The following is a 16,175-nucleotide window of genomic DNA, read 5'->3' as shown; positions in this document are numbered from 1 at the left end:
CTTCTTCCTAGCAGCGTTGGACCATCACCAGCAATGATCCACAAAGGTAACTTGTGAATTGCACCGTCATGGGACACCTTGACATCCACGCTACCAACGACTGGGTTGGTGTCATTTGTATAGGTGAGCAGCTTCACTTGGATCGGGATCATTTTAGGTCTTTCGATTGGATTGTCCCAGAGTTTCTCAAAGGCCGCCTGATTCATCAGTGCCTGGCTCGCCCCTGTGTCCACCACATCATTGATTTCGACTTCCATTTTCAACGGGAAACTCTCGGTGGTGCAGGTAAGCACTCCGTGCACCTCATCGTGGGGCTGAGCTGCCTCATGGATTCTCTCTTCATCGATTCGGTGAGTACAATTTCTCTTGCACATTCGCTGGAGGTGGCCCTTCGTGTTACAGCTTTTGCATGTATCGTCTTTATAGTGACACTGGTGGGCCCTGTGATTTCCTCCACAGCGTCAGCATGCGGTTAGCCAGTTGGCCCCATGTGGCGGACTCAGGGTTGTGGGACTCAGGGTTCTGTTCTCTCTTCCCTGAGGGAGACTCCTTGCAGCAGCCTTGTGTCTAAAAGGCGCCAGACGGTTCACCGTACTTGCCGGGTTAGAGTCCTGGAGATGAGTCATCCACTTCGGTTTGAGTTGTTCCTATTTCAGTGTTGCAAGCTCCTCATATATTTTGGGCGTTGTTTTCGCTGGGGTTAGCAAGTTCATGATGAGGCCATAGACGGTGGGCCCACAACTGAGCAGGATAGCTCTGCGCTTATCAGCTAGCGAGGTCGGTGTGTCGCCCGCCAGGTCGTTCACAATGAAAAAGTGTTCAAGCCTTTCCACAAAAAGGCCTCCCAATTTTCCCCATCGGTGAATTGTTGAAACGTGCCAAGGTTAGCCATTTTTCGCGTGGAAATTCGTAATCTCGTCGCTAGTTATCGTGTCTGTAAGCACGCTAGTAATGACTCCACGAGGTAAGATATTGTACTTGAACTGTTGTGACCTTAGTCCATTTATTGCAGCTCCTGAGTGAGGGTACAGTATGGTGAGCTCCCTTTTATACCTGTTTACCTGTCGTGTACAGGTGACCCCTAGGTCCCCACCAGTTGCACCCTCTGGTGGTACAAGCATAGTGTATACAGTGTGAAGGTACATTCAGTAGTCTTATGTAACTGGTGTACAGGGAGTATACTTATATTATACATACACAACAGGTTATATTTGATTGACTCCCATTATGGACTTGTTTCTTCTAAGTGTCGCTGCCTAATATGCTTGAACTCGGGGCAAGTACAGAAAATATACTTTGTTTTAATTGCTGGCTCCTCCACACTTCTCCGTTAGGTATTGATTATTTGTGGCTTCTATTGGTATAGGAGTGAAGTGTCTATACAGTTCAGTATTTTTGCGGCATGGTTGTATTTCTCTTTAATATCTGTGCTACCAAATGCTTTTTTTCGCCACATTTTTAAAATTATTTTAGAATTTCATTGGTGTTGACCCAATTATTTACAGTAAATGTTCTGAGTATTAAACTACAATAAATTGTCCATTAATGTGGGACTGATTATGTTATTAAAAACTTATAATCTGCAGCAGTCTGGTGATGCATTTCTACCTCGCAGGGTACTGAACACTGGATCTGCCTGTCTCTATTGGCTGGGTTTTTTTCAATTCTTGGCTGGGTTTCGTGAGTCAGTATATTACATAGAAGGCTATGTATTCTGTCCCTGTGGAGGGAATGAAGAAAATTAACATTGCTTGTTTTATCCATTTGAAATCCTGCCTCCTTCCAGTCCATTATGAAGGGAGTTGACAACCAGAATGTTTAATTTTTCTTTTGGAATGGATTTGAAGATGAGAAGTGCTTAAACACAAGAAAATATAAAAATAAAAAGGAAACAAAAAGAACAAAGCTTACCTTTATGGCTGTTTCACAATTCACATAAAATGTCTCTTCAAATTAACAAAAGCTGTGCCTGCAGATTCAAAAGCTTGTGTGCATTGTGCACCTATTGAATGCAAAATATTACTAACATCTGTATGTATAAGAAATGTTCTATAATCTTTTGGTCAGTTGGAAACCTTACTCTATGATAGCAAATGATGACTTGGTGAACTCAAAATTTAATTGAGTTTTATTTTTACAGATTTGAGTCAAAGTGCTTTAACTATCACTGGCATGAATGAAAAGGAAGAAAAAGGGCTGTTGGGCATCTTCAAAATTGGCAAAAAGAAAACAAAGGTAAGTATGAAGTTTGTGTGTCAGTGAAATATTCTTCAACTGTTTGTCTTACTTTGATTGTGTTTATTTTGTAATACATTGTCAATTTTGTTCTACAATGGATTCCCACTGATGTACTTCTCTATTTGCCAGACAAAATGATGCCGGTAAGTATGAAGTACCCAGGACATGATGATAACATTTCCCACTGAGAATCTTTCAAGGCGACTGTCTATCAGTAAGATCAATGATAAGTTAATTGGAGTCATAATAATTGCTTCTGCAATTTGGTGATTATTTTATCCAAAGGGAGCTCCAAAGGCAATATTGACAGTCTCTGTAGCCAAATCATTCTTGATACTTCAGGATCATACCAGAGGGTAAGAGTAACCGCAAATTTATTTTTTTCACAAACTGCCTCCTTTAACTTTCCTCTCCTGTCCGACCAACCTCAGCTGTGACAGCAGGTCTGAGGAGCTTATGAATTTATTCTGTAAAGCTGTCCCCTCTCGGATCCACCCCACAGCATTTGCATTTCTAGGTCTCACTCACTTCTGTTTCCTGAAACCTTTCCTCGACTTCCTCACGACTCTGTTCCTGAGCACTTAATTACTTCTCCTTAGGATAATGATTGCCAACCTTTCTATTTTGGGGGGGCATTGTTTCCCTCCCCTGTAAAACTGCTGTTGTTGCTCTCCAATAAAATCCCACCCTCAGCCCCTCCCTTCTGTCAAAATACTGCTCCATCTCTATCCTCCCCTTCCTCTCTAAGGTCTTTGAATGCACCATTATCATCCAATTTAATGTCCGCTGCACTCTGCTTGCATCCCTTCAGTATGCTTTTCATCCTGCATCAAGACTGCCTTGGTCAAATTCATTAGCGATATCTGTGTAAACTGCATCTGCGGCACACTATCCCTCCTCATCCTATCCAGTCTCTCCACAGCTTCTGATATATTCAATTTACTCTATGCTGCATTCCCCTCCATAGTATCATTTAGTTATGATCCCATTCCTTCCAGCAACAATGTAATTAGTACCCCTCCTTCAGTGGCTTCCCATGCCTGAATGGTCACCTGGCACGTGGGCTCCATCCATGGCCCTCTCCTGTTCCTCACCTATATGTTTCCCCTTGGGGAAATCATCTGTAAACATAGGGTCAGCATTTATATATACACCAATGATAACCAACTTTACCTCTTCCCCCACTAGGCTTGACTCTGACTATCACTGTGCTGTTTAGGTTTCACATGGAGAAGCTGGAGCTTTCTTTAGCTCAAGAGTGAAATTATCCCATTTAACTCCCTGCAGAGACTTTGCTGCATGCCACTAATCCCAGCCCATTTTTTAACTGCTTATCAGACTGAATCCAACAATCTTGGAAGTCCTCTTTGATTCTGAACTGAGCTTCAAATGCCCCCCCTCCATCTAGTCGATAACTTATGGAGCGCTTTTAACATGGAAAATTATCCCAAGGCACTTCATAGAGGCGTAATCAGACAAGAATGGGTACCAAGCCACAGAAGGCGGAAATAGGAGTGATGACCAGAAGGTTGATCAAAAGTAGGCCTCAGAGGGATCTTAATGGAGGACAGGGAGATGGAAAGGCTAAGAGGTTTAGGGAGTGATTTCCAGAGCTTAGAGTTTATATGGCTGATAGCACAGCCACCAATGATGTGGCACAGTGAGAGGGGAAGCATAAAAGATCTGCGTCTGAGGACTGGAGAGTTTTGGGGTGGGGTGGGTGAGGATTGTATGGCTGAAAAAAGTTAGAGATGGAGAGGGGCAAGGCCACGAAGGGATTTAAACTTGAGGATGAGAATCTTAAATTTGGGGGGACCAGGACCTAATGTAGCCAGCAAGGACAGGAATGGTGGGTGAGCAGGACAGAATACGGGTAGAAGACTTTTGGATGAGCTGAAGTTTATGAATGGTGAAGGATGGGAAGCTGGCAGGAGAACATTGAAATAGTAGAGTCTGCAGGTGACAAAGGCATGGGTGAAAGTTTCAACAGCAGACTGGCAGAGTCAGGGGAAGAGGAGACAAAAGTAGCTAATTTTTGTGATGGAGAGGAAATGGGAATGGAAGTTCAGCCCGGGATGGACTAGGTTATGAATGGTCGAGTTCAACTTAACCGTGGAGGAGAATGGAGTCCGTGACGAAGGCACTGAATTTGTGGCAGAGCCCGAATACAATGGCTTCAGTCTTCCCAATGCTTAACTGGAGGAAATTAGGAACATAGGAACAGGAGTTAGGCCATTTAGCCCCTCGAGCCTGCTCCACCATTCAGTGAGATCATGGCTGATCTGTGACCTAACTCTAGATTCCTTTGCCAACATCCCTTAATATCTTTGGTTAACAAAAATCTATCAATCTCCGATTTAAAACTAACAATTTACCCAGTAAGACTGAATGTTGGATAATCAGTCACAGCACAGAGCTAGTAGAGGGGATGGGAGAGGTGGCGTAGATCTGGGTCTCATCGGTATACATGTTGAAATTGATCCCATGTCTTCAGATAATGTCACCAAGGATAAATCCTTGTAAATGGACTCCAGAGGTAATGGTATGGGAAGGATGAGAAGCTATTGTTGGAGATGCTCTAGGTATGATTGGATTGGTAAGAGTGAAACCAACTGAGGGTAGTCACACTGAGATGAACAATGGGATTCCCTCCCTAACGAAGGAGAAGTGTTGGAGGAGGATGGTGTGGTAGATGATGTCAAAAGCTGTAGAAAACTTGAGGAGGTCTTGGTCACAGTTACAGAGGATGTCATTTGTGACTTTGATTAGCACTATTTGACATTGTAGCAGGGGCAGAAACCAGAGGTCAGGGGCATATCGAGGTTGGGTTTCTGGAGGAGGGGTTTATGTTGGTGATTTTTAAAAGGGGTGGCACAGTACCTGAGGAGAGGTAACCATTTACAATATCAGGAAATATGGGAGCCAGGAAGGGAATTTGGGTGGTCAGTAGTTGAGTGGGAATGGGGTCAGGGAAGCAAGAGGTGGATCACATGGACAAGATGAGCTTGGAGAGGGCATGAGGTAAGAAAGGAGATTAAGTAGAAAAAGATACGGGACAAGGACTAGGGCTGATGGAAGTCTGGTGGGTTGGTGGGCAAGGGGGACAGCAGCAGAGGCAGCTGAATGGATGGTCTCAATCTTGGTGACAAAGTCCATGAGCTCCTTGCATTTGTTGGAGGTGAAGGAGCAGGGCAAGATGGGTTTAAGGAGACGGTTGGCAGTGGAAAAAGGAAGCCAAATGGTCTCCAGGATGATCTGAAGTAGTGCACAGTTTTGGCAGATGTGAGAGACACCTGATAGTACTTGATGTGGTCATAGAATCATACAGCACAGAAGGAGGCCATTGTGCCTGTGTTGTCTCCACGAAAGAGCTATCCAATTAGTCCCACTCCCCTGCTCTTTCCCAATAGCCCTGCACTTTTTTTGCCCTTCTAGTATTTATTCAATTCCCTTTTGATAGTTACCATTGAATCTGCTTCCACTATCCTTTCAGGTAGTGCATTCCCGATCATCATAACTCGCTGCATAAATACATCTCTCCTCCAATCTCTTCAGGTTCTTTTGCCAATTACCTTAAATGTGTGTCCTCTAATTACTGACCTTCCTGCCAGTTAAACAGTTCCTCCCTATTTACTCTATCAAAACCCCAGTCCAGTGAGATCTGTGAGGGATGGCTAAACCAGGAATGCTCAAGTCTGCGAAATAAATGCAATGAGTTATTGATAAGAAAATAATAATCTCAACATATATTTCTTCCATATTTTGGAAAAAATCAGTTTTCTTGCCAAAAAGGAGGAGGGGCAAAAGGGTACAATTTCAAAATGGCCTGAAAGCCAGTCTGGGACCACTCAAATTTCCAAGCTTGTTGTGCAGTTTCTTATGGTCAGGTTATGCAGAGTGGCTCTCGAGCCAATTTTGAAAAAGTTCCTCCCACCACACATACTTTCTGTTGTTTTAAATGGAACTGCTTTGTGATTCATAAAATCATAGAAATTTACAGCACTGAAGGAGACCATTCAGCCCATCATGTCCGTGCTGGCCACGCATGGATGATTTACCTGTAATTGGCATCCCTGGAGAGGCCTCACCGGGCCAGATACTCTACTCAAGAATATTTTTGTTGGCAGAAAATTGACTTGTTTCAAAAAAAGGAAATTGACGATGAGATTAATAGTATTTTCTTCTATAGAAAGATGGTGGGGGGCATATATCTCATAGACTTTCCTTCTGTTACAGTCATTAGTTAAATGAAGCTAATAGGTGGAGTCCACTGTCCATATTTGTGTTGTTTTCCAGTGCGCTACCAAGTAACTGGCATGATTCTCTTTTATTTTTGGTTTTGTGCTCCTCATCTGGTTCTGGCAATGTTTACTTTTGTTCAGAAAGGTGAACAGATGATGTTGGAGAATGATGATTATGGTGGTAAATGTCTAACCACAACTGAATGCCAGTCTGTTGTAAGTACTAACACATGCTTCTGGAGAATGCCTACCAGAAATTGTCACTAACCAAAGTGGAAAAAACTTATTTATGCTGAAAACTTGAATCATAATGAAGTTCCAGCTCTCTGAAAGCATTCATCCAGATGCATTGGGGCTCTGTTGTTTATACTGACAAGCAGCTCCATTAAGTACCTGTTAGCTTGTTTTTTTTTAGGTTATGTATTGCTTATGCATAGGCTCTGTGCCACATATATTTTTTATGATGAGACAATTTGAAGTTTTTTGGAATATTTTCTCCTCTTAAACAAAGTTTTCTTGGTGCCATAACTCTCTCCATAGCACGGCTGTTCCAGTACAGCTGTGACATTGGCATCCACTTGACAGTGTGGAAGCTTGCCCAGATATGTGCTATCCTCAAAAAGCAGGATAAATCTAACCCAATCAATTACCACCCTGTTCACCAGTGCTTGGTTTGGGTTTCGCCAGAAGTACTCGGCTCCAGACATCACAGCCTGATCCAGACATTGCTGCAAGAGTTGAATGCCAGAGGAGGGAAGAGCAACTGCTGTGAACATCAAGGTAGCATTCGATTGAGTATCACACCAGGGTTCCCTACCAAACTGAAGTCAATGGGGGTCAGAGGAAATCTTTCAGTGGCTGGAATTATACCTGATGCAAAGGAAGATGGCCGTGGTCCTTAGAGGCCACCATCACTACAGGAGTTGGTCAGGGTAGTTGTGCAAGGATGGGGGTGATGCATGTGCAGAATGTTGTAAACGAGAAGATTCAGGCTGTTGAGTTCTGGATCAGCTTAAGTTTTAAGAGTGGAGGTCAGAAGTTTGGTGAGAAGATCATTGGAGAATTCGATCCTTAAGATGGTGGCATTGAGCAGTTGAGAGGGAGAAATAAGGATATATACAGATAATATACTAGATTTGGAAGATGGTGGTCTTTGTTCCTGAACTGCTGGGGCTATCTGCTGTATAAGGAAACTGGTTAAAAATGACTATAATGTAGAGTGTAATGTTACCTAACTTTGCTTGACTTGCCTTTGTCGGAGGAAAGGAGAAAATTTGCAGACCCTTCCCTCAAGATTAAATAGATGAGGTAGAGGGCGTGTGTGGGGATTGTACATGGTCCTTGGAACTGGTGGGCTTGAGGGTTCAAGCATTGTTTTCTCATTCTATGTTTTCTTAACTTAATTTTTTTGCCCCCAATTTTCATCTGTTTTCTTCCCCATGTTGGATCTACTAGGGTACACAATGACTTGCTCAGTAGGCGGCTAATGCCCTGCCCCTGATTGTATTCTTTAACATCCCATCCTTCATGCTTATAACAATACTCATTTGTTCGGACATTGTGATATAATATGGAATCATATCTATACCAGATGCACAAATCCATATCAGATAAACAGATACTATGGATAGCATCATGATGGGTGAAATTGTATACTTCTTGCATAAGTTAAAATGATCTTATACTATATGGGTCTTAATTATATTTTTTGTGGTTACATTCTGAATTGAATAATGAACATTTCAGTCCTGGACTACAGAAGTACTTAAATGGTTAGGTGTGAAATTGCATGTGCATATTCATGGTGTACATCCAGAATACTGTTTTGCAATGTATCCACATGTAACTAAGGATTACTAAGATTTTAGAAACAAATGAGACCTGGAGCTCTTATGCCCTGATTGCTTTGTTCCAAGAGAAATTCCCAGAAACTGTATTTGTCCAACCATATTTCTTGTGATTCATGTTAAAACTTTTTGATGCTACTTTACATCTACAACTGTTTCTTTTTCATAACCTGATGATTCAAGAGGTACTGTACACTCTTTTTTTCACTAATCCAATGGAATTTCTTCCTAAACTGCTTAACGTATAAAAACATGGTTGAAGGAACAGAAGGTTTATTTTCATGGAGTGTGTCCTGCAGAACTTCTCCTAAGTGAGAATGTTATTGCACGTGCAAGAGTACATTTTCTTAATGTGTCTAAATTTGTTCAGTATTAACTTTTCATTCATACAGGTCTTTGGTACAGAAATAAAATTTAAAAGATTTGTTTCTGTTCTTGAGCCTTTGCACTATGTACATTTTTGTTCTGATGAGGTTTTAATTCAGTGCCAGTTATTTCTTAACATTCAGTATTCCAAGGTCCCAGCATTGTAAGATCTGAACATCCATTGGATTTGTGCAGCTTGAGTGCTTGATTTAGGTTAATATTTATTCACAATGGACTGTTAAACAGTGTAAAGAATTCACCTATTCACCAAGCCGGAAGAACCCTTAAAAATGGTTTATTTCAGCAATGCTCATATTGAACTAAATTACACCTCACAAGTAACATGTTGTGAAGTGTATTTGTCCTGTAATCCTATTGTTTATTAAACTGTTCTTGCTCAGTTTATGTGAATTTCCGTGCTCATGAACATGAGGGATGTTGTATTGGGTAATGACAAACAATACTTTGGATATATAGGGCACAATTTTCCCCAGTGATTTGTGCCATTTTTTTGGCCTAAATTTAAAAATTCAAGTTTCCCCAAAGATTGTGCGCCAGTGTAACTCAGCTAGTTGTGATTTTTTTAGGTTTGTTTTTTTTTTTGCGTCATAGCGGGCGTAACCTGATGTCGGCACAGGTTTTTCACAATTCTGCAAGTTTGGCCAACTTACAATTCTAGGACGGAGTATGTGACCACACCCAAAAATCCTTCTGGAAACTTAAGAAAAACCAGCGCACATCAAAAAATTGGTGCAGAAAGACGCCATTGTTTTCAGGCGAAGTTTTGGAGGGGGTCAAGAACACATAAATATGCATCATCAAGCTTAAATTTTTCCAACTGAAAACGCAGAAAATGGAAGTTTCATGCAATTCTTTAAGTTTGGATTTTTTTAAGTGCCACGCCACCACCGAACGTCTCTAAACCGGGCTCGAGGGTCAGAGTGTCGGCCAGCGGAATCGCCCGGACACAGGGACTCGGGGCTCGGCTTCAAAAGAAGCCCGGGGGGTGGGTGCGGGAGTGTGGAAGCCGAACTGAAGGCATGAGAAGCCTTACACTATGCCACTCTGCAGCAAGCAGCATCAAGTAAAGTTCGTGGGGTTGGGGGGAGTGGCGGGTGGAAGCCAAACTGAAGGGATAGAACCCTTATGTTAAGCAGCATCAAATGAAGCCCGGGGGGGGTTCCCGCTCTAAGCAAGCCCATTCCGCATGCTCAGACCTGGGTGTGGTCCATACTATGGCACGACCTTGCAGAGAGAGACAACAAAGAAGCTTGTCCTGCCTACCGTTTTGAGCTTCTTACAAAAATACAATTTAATCATGGGGGTGATACTGACAATACCAGCCTTCTGCATGATAGTGCTGCGGAGGAGACAATTGATTCGACGTCATCGCATGAGGAACTTCAAAGCATGTAGGATGATGGGCAGGAGGCCTTACCCATGTTGGGTATATCAAGACAGGTGTTCATACCTGCACCTGAGTGATGCAGACTGTGTGAGAAGGCTGCATTTCCGCAAAGAAGTTGTAACTTAGATCTGAGAGTTAATAAAAGCAGAGTTGCAACCTTGAAACGTCAGGAGGACTGCTTTGTCAGTTGAAGTGAAGGTTACAGCTACACTTTCATTATATGCATCTGGATTGTTCCAGGCCTCAACTGGGGATGTGTGTGCCATTTCTCAACATGCAACACATATATCTGCATTCGGCAGGTGACTGCTGCACCATGTGCCCACAGGAATGAGTACATAAAGTTCCCCATGACTGCCCAGGCAATGCGTGAAAGGGCTGTGGGCTTGTACCCACATCGTCTTGCGAGCACCTTTGGAGGATTCCGAGATGTATAGGAACAGAAAAAGCTTCCACTCCGTTAATGTGCAACTCGTGTATGACGACATGCATCACATCATGTCAGTTGATGCGAGATACCCTGGGAGCACCCATGATGCGTTCATCCTACATGAGAACACTATATCTGCCATGTTTCAGCAGCAGCCAGAAGGGCAGAGCTGGGAGACAAAGGGTACGGCCTCACCAACTGGCTCATGACGCTCCTACGCGTAACCCGGATGGAAGCTGACCGGGAATACAATATGTCGCACATTGCGACGCACAGCATAATAGAGAGAACCATTGGCATCTTCAAACAGCGTTTCCGATGCCTGGACCATTCCGGAGGCTGCTTGCAATACTCCTCTGAGATTGTCAGTCAGTTCACTGTTGTGTGCTGCATGCTGCATAACTCAGCCAACATGAGGCAGCAGCAGCTGCTAGTAGAAGACCCACCTGAGGTGAGAGTGGCTGATGATGAGGAAAAAGATGCAGATGACGAGGAGGAGGAGGACGAGAAGCCATGCAACTACCTGAACTCGGAGCACGACGGCGGAAGAGGGCGGGCCATCGTGCCCCATTAATGATTGCTCGAGCCTTGCACCAGCAGCTCATCTGTGAATGCTTTGCTGCTGGAAGGCTCAGCGGCAACTATTCCAAATGGAACATGTTTACGATTTGGACTTGTTCTGTAATGTTGTGTTGTATTAATGCAACAAATAATGGAAATGATTCTTCTTTACTTCAAAAAGTTGTGTTAATAATGAAACAAATAATGAAAATGATTCAGATTTAATGTAAAATATATTTTATTCAAAAGTTTAACAAACATTTGTTTGTACTTAACTTTAATTAAAATATTCTTGTATCAAACTTTAAAGTTTTCAGTTAAGTTCACTTACAAACTCTAAGATCACTTAAAAACTTTAAGATCACTTACTAACTTTTAAACTTGTAAATTTACGTAACTTACAAAAAACTTTTAATTGGAGAACAACAATAATAATAACAACAATAGCAGTAAAGAAAGGCTGCACTCATCTCTGCTCCACCTTATTCTAAGACTGTCTGCTGCGCTTGGTCTTGTTGACTCCACCCCTGCCCGCAGGCGGTGGCGCAGTGTTTCTCGGGTTGGTACCAAGCTTATTCTTTCAAACATCTTGGGCAATGCGCACTTCTTGGTGGGGGGGGGCGGGCAGCTGGTCATGTGGAAGGCCCGGCTTGGGATTCTTCAGAGGTTGGTCTGGGGATTGGAGTGGGAGTGGCAGTTGATTCTGTCAATGGCTGCAGGGTCTGGGCGTGTTCCCTTATTGCAGCAGCTAACTCCAACATTCCCTCCCTCGTGCCCTGACGGTGTGTCAACTACCTGCAACATTCCCTCCCTCATGTTCGCCGACAGTGTCTCAGCTACCTGTGACAGGTCCTCCCTCATGTGCCCTGACAGCACATCAGCTACCTGCGACATTCCCTCCCTCATGTGCACCGACATTGTATCTGCTGCCTGAGACATTCCCTGCCTCATGTTCCCAGACAGTGTTCCCATTTCTCATGAGAGTGTTGTTACTTCTCCCGACAGTTCCGATACCTCATCACCCACCCCACTACTGGTGCCCAGGAGTGATCGCGTAAAGTCAATGCTCTCCGCACTCATTGCCATCACCTGAATCACATCTGTTAGATCCTGCACCTCAGGAGAGCGCTGTCGAGCTCTCCCTCCACTCCTCACCCTGGGTGTGCCTTGTTGCATCCCACTGGGACCACAGCCTCGGATGGTGGGGCCCTGGGAGTACCTCTCTGCATCCCATTGGGACTCGCAGCCTCGGACGGTGAGGCCTGGGTGTGCCTCGCTGCATCCCACTGGGACCCGCAGCCTCGGATGGTGGGAAACCATGGAATGTCCCAGCAACACCCTACCACTCAGAAAAGGGGTTGGCACCTCAATGGGAGGCATCTGCACCTCCTCCAAAGTGTGTATAACAGTGGGAGCTTCATTCATCCCCTCCCCCTCACCCCCATGCTCTTGGTCTGGAAGGTGGGATTGGAAGATGTTCTCTTCAGGCTTGTCCGTGTCTGAATCTTCTTCTGCATCGTCAGGGTTGGCCTCAAGTTATGCAAAATATAACCGAACAGACAAATAGTTCACAGCAGAGGAGGAGGCAGGGTGGGTGGCACGAGTAGGCTCACACAGCGCAGGCAACAGGCTGATTTGAAGGAGCACGATGAATGATAGAAAGCACGTTGCATCAACCGAAGCGTAGCTGATGGAGACGTCCTGATGAATCAAAGCATGGCTAGTCCGCACAGTACTTAACATTTAGCAAATCCAGACTGGAATTTGCAGGACTTACCCTCTCCCTCAAGTGTGGGCCCAGCTTGTGCAGTGGTGGTTGCTTTTCTCCAGCAGGACCCATTAAAGCAGCGACCCTCTCTTCCAAGGGTGTCAGTGGGTGCAGGTTTGCCGGGCCTCCTCCTGTTCGAGTTCTTTCCCGTTTGTTGTGTGCCACCTTTCTCTGCAAAGATGAAAATACAACTTTTTAGGGAGGGTGTCTTTCTACTGGATGAGACATTTGCAGCTGGTCACATTTACAGTTGCAGTTCCATTGAATAAATGAAAATATTACTTACACTAACTAAGGTCCTGCCACTTTTTGCACTGGCCTCTAGACCTCGGGGTGGTCACCATTGCACAAGTTGGTTCCAGCGTTTCTTCATTTCTTTTGGTGAAACTTTTATGTGACTTCTGCTGGTGTCCAGCTTGTGCCATCTGGCCTCAATTGCAGTTACCAGTGCCTCCACTTTATCCTGCAAGAAATTCTTGGTCCTTGAGCCACATTGCATCTTGTATTGCAGCTCTGATTTTTCCAATGAGAATTAAAGTTCTCACATACAACTGATTCTTTAAAAATGGCCGAATGCAGACCGGAAGCTGAACTGGGCATGGGCAAACATGTCAAAAACGTCCTCTTTTTTTCGCGCATGTGCAAAAGCGGTAGCATCATTTTTGCGGCGCAGACATTAGGCTCCACCCTCCCTGAAGCTACAGGACAGGCTGCGCGGTGCCAATTTCAAAAAATAGAATGGGGAAACTTGGTACTTATTTTTTTGGAGTAGTTGGGACCAGAAAAAACTGGCGTAACTCTGGCAATACGCCAAAAAGCATTGGGGAAAATTGAGCCCATAGGCCCCGATAATATCTGAGTCTGGAAAGGAGTAGGAGTAGGGGTGTGGTGAGGAGGAGGATTTGCGGCTGGTAAACCTGGAAGTATAGGTTTCCCAATTCGGCAGGACCTGTTTTAAATCTTTTACACAGATTTCCTTGCCGCAGCCAGCCAGATTGACAATCTGGCTATCTATCGGGTGGGAAAGTAGCCAAGGAGAGGAGCAAATATAAGACCAACATGTGGGGGGGCGGCGGCGGCGGAGTCGCCATTGCGGGTGGCGTGGTGGTCAGCCGATCGTGGAGGTCCGATTGCATGCAGGTAAGCTTGGTGGGTCATTGGGGTAAGCATTCCTGCTCTTCGTGGCTCACAAGTAGTGCTGTAATGGCACTTTGGATTTGGCCCTTCACGCCTCTATTCAGCTGCCAGGTTTCCTGAGGACCGTAAAATCAACTAAAAGATAAGCTAAATTGGAGGCATGTAACCTCCTTAAAATATTTTAGTGACCGACCCGCTTCCTGAGAGCGGGTTGGTCACCCACCTCACAACCCGCCTCAGTTAAAACCAGAAGTGGGTCTGGTTGCCCGGTTTCTTTTTAACCCCTCCATCCGCCATGGCAAGTTAAAATTACCCTCCTGGTGTGAACATTAAGTACCTGTGAACTCTCATATACACTTACAGACAGCTGACAGATGAGTTTCATAGCATCACTCTGAGCTGGATACTACTTTCGTAGGATAGGCAAAGCTTATAATGGGGTGTCAGGTTTGGCTATCCATTTGTTGGTCTTCTGAGATGCAGATTGGAGAAATGAGGTGCCTCCCTCAATAGATCTTAGTGGGCAGGTTGATGTGATGTGTTCTATGGTCTGGAACTCATGGCCACAGTCGCACTTCGGGTCGTCCCTCATCTTCCACTTGTGGAGCAAGTGGCAGCATTGTCCGTGCCCTGTGTGGATTCGGTTGAGCACTGTCTACTGTATCCTGTTGTTGCGTCAGTGATGAGCTGTTGGTTCTTTATGTTGCATGCGTCCCACAATTCTGACCATCTGGATAGTGGTTTGATACCAACTGCATGAATATTGGTTGCTGTTTACCAGAATGGCTGGCGCGATTTTAAGCGCTTTCATGGTGGGTGTTTTAAGTTTTCATGAATGGAAAGCTCGATGTTGCTGATGATTTTTTTCATCTCACAGAGTACTGCATCTCACATTGCAGTGAATGACAGCACCGAGCGTCCCTCAGTTGCAGTGGACTTCAGTGGCACTGATACCGACCTCATGGCGGCATTTAGCTGCATGTCACAATCTTTGTGTGGTAGCTACAGAACCATGAGGCAGAACAGTATTCTACAGCAGAGTAGACTAGGACCTCTGTTGTGGTGCGAAGTGTTCTGACTGTGCTCCCCCATGACGTTCCAGCGAGTTTGCGGACCAGGTTCACCCTGGTTTTTACTTTGTGGCCACTGTTGGTGAGATGAGGCCGATAGGTGAGAATCCTCTCCAGGGTGTTGTCCACGTATTTTGGGTGGGGTTCATGGGTAAATCGCCTTCTACAGAAAGAAACGTTGAGTTCTTTCCCGGAGGCATTGTTGTTCAGATGGAACGCCGACACAACTGTCTTCTCTGGATTGGGGTGGAGGCACCAGATCCGGAAGTAGCATTCCAGTAGGTCCAGGTCGTTCGTGAGCATCCTATTGGCTTCATCTAGCTTTGATGCCTGCGTCAACAGTGCTATGTCATTGGCATAGGTGAACTTGCGGAATTTGGTGCAGGTCATGTCCACCGTATAAGAACATAAGAAATAGGAGTAGGAGTAGGCCATACGGCCCCTCGAGCCACATCCACTGGTTCCCCTTTACACACCCTGTTTGTTACAACCTCAAAGAATTCGAGCAAATTTGTCAAACATGATTTCTCCTTCATAAATCCATGCTGACTCTGCCTGACCGAATTTTGCTTCTCCAAATGTCCTGCTACTGCTTCTTTAATAATGGACTCCAACATCTTCCCAACCACAGATGTTAGTCTAACTGGCCTATAGTTTCCTGCTTTTTGTCTGCCTCCTTTTTTAAATATGGGCATTACATTTGCAGTTTTCCAATCTGCTGGGACCTCCCCAGAATCCAGGGAATGTTGGTAAATTATAACCAATGCATCCACTATCTCTGCCGCTACTTCTCTTAAGACCCTAGGATGCAAGCCATCAGGTCCAGGGGATGTTGAAAAAGATTGGTGCAAGCACCGATGCCTGTGGCAGCATCCGTGTTCAGCTGGTCTCGTCACGAAGATAGATGCGGAACCTATGGTTGCTTGTTAGGGTGTTGATAAGCCTGAGAGTATTGCAGCACTGGATGATTATTGAAAGCTTCAGTAGTAGGCCTTCGTGCCAGACAATGTCATATGCCAATGACAAGTCTATGAAGGCAGCTCCAGTCTTCAGCTGCTTCTGGAACCCTGTCTGAATGTTGGTGGTGAGTGCAAGAACCTGGTCAGAGC

The 16,175-nt window shown here is 44.6% G+C and overlaps 1 protein-coding gene and 1 long non-coding RNA gene across 3 annotated transcripts in view; one reads left to right on the top strand and one right to left on the bottom strand.

The window, feature by feature from the left end:
• Positions 1-16,175, top strand: part of cobl (cordon-bleu WH2 repeat protein) — a 751,655-nt gene that overhangs the window by 441,399 nt on the left and 294,081 nt on the right. For both annotated transcript variants that reach the window (XM_070881173.1, XM_070881172.1), the window contains exon 6: positions 2,141-2,235. In XM_070881173.1, coding sequence (XP_070737274.1) covers positions 2,141-2,235 — 95 coding nt within the window. The remainder of the gene's footprint in view (positions 1-2,140; positions 2,236-16,175) is intronic.
• Positions 1,646-16,175, bottom strand: part of LOC139264546 (uncharacterized) — a 40,942-nt gene continuing 26,412 nt past the window's right edge. Inside the window, exon 3 of the long non-coding RNA XR_011593370.1 lies at positions 1,646-1,720. This is a non-coding gene — a long non-coding RNA (uncharacterized lncRNA). The remainder of the gene's footprint in view (positions 1,721-16,175) is intronic.

This window comes from Pristiophorus japonicus, chromosome 5 (genome assembly GCF_044704955.1).
Source record: "Pristiophorus japonicus isolate sPriJap1 chromosome 5, sPriJap1.hap1, whole genome shotgun sequence".
Taxonomy (NCBI): domain Eukaryota; kingdom Metazoa; phylum Chordata; class Chondrichthyes; family Pristiophoridae; genus Pristiophorus; species Pristiophorus japonicus.
Note: the sequence above shows the minus strand (reverse complement) of the source record. Positions and strands in the feature narration are given on the sequence as shown.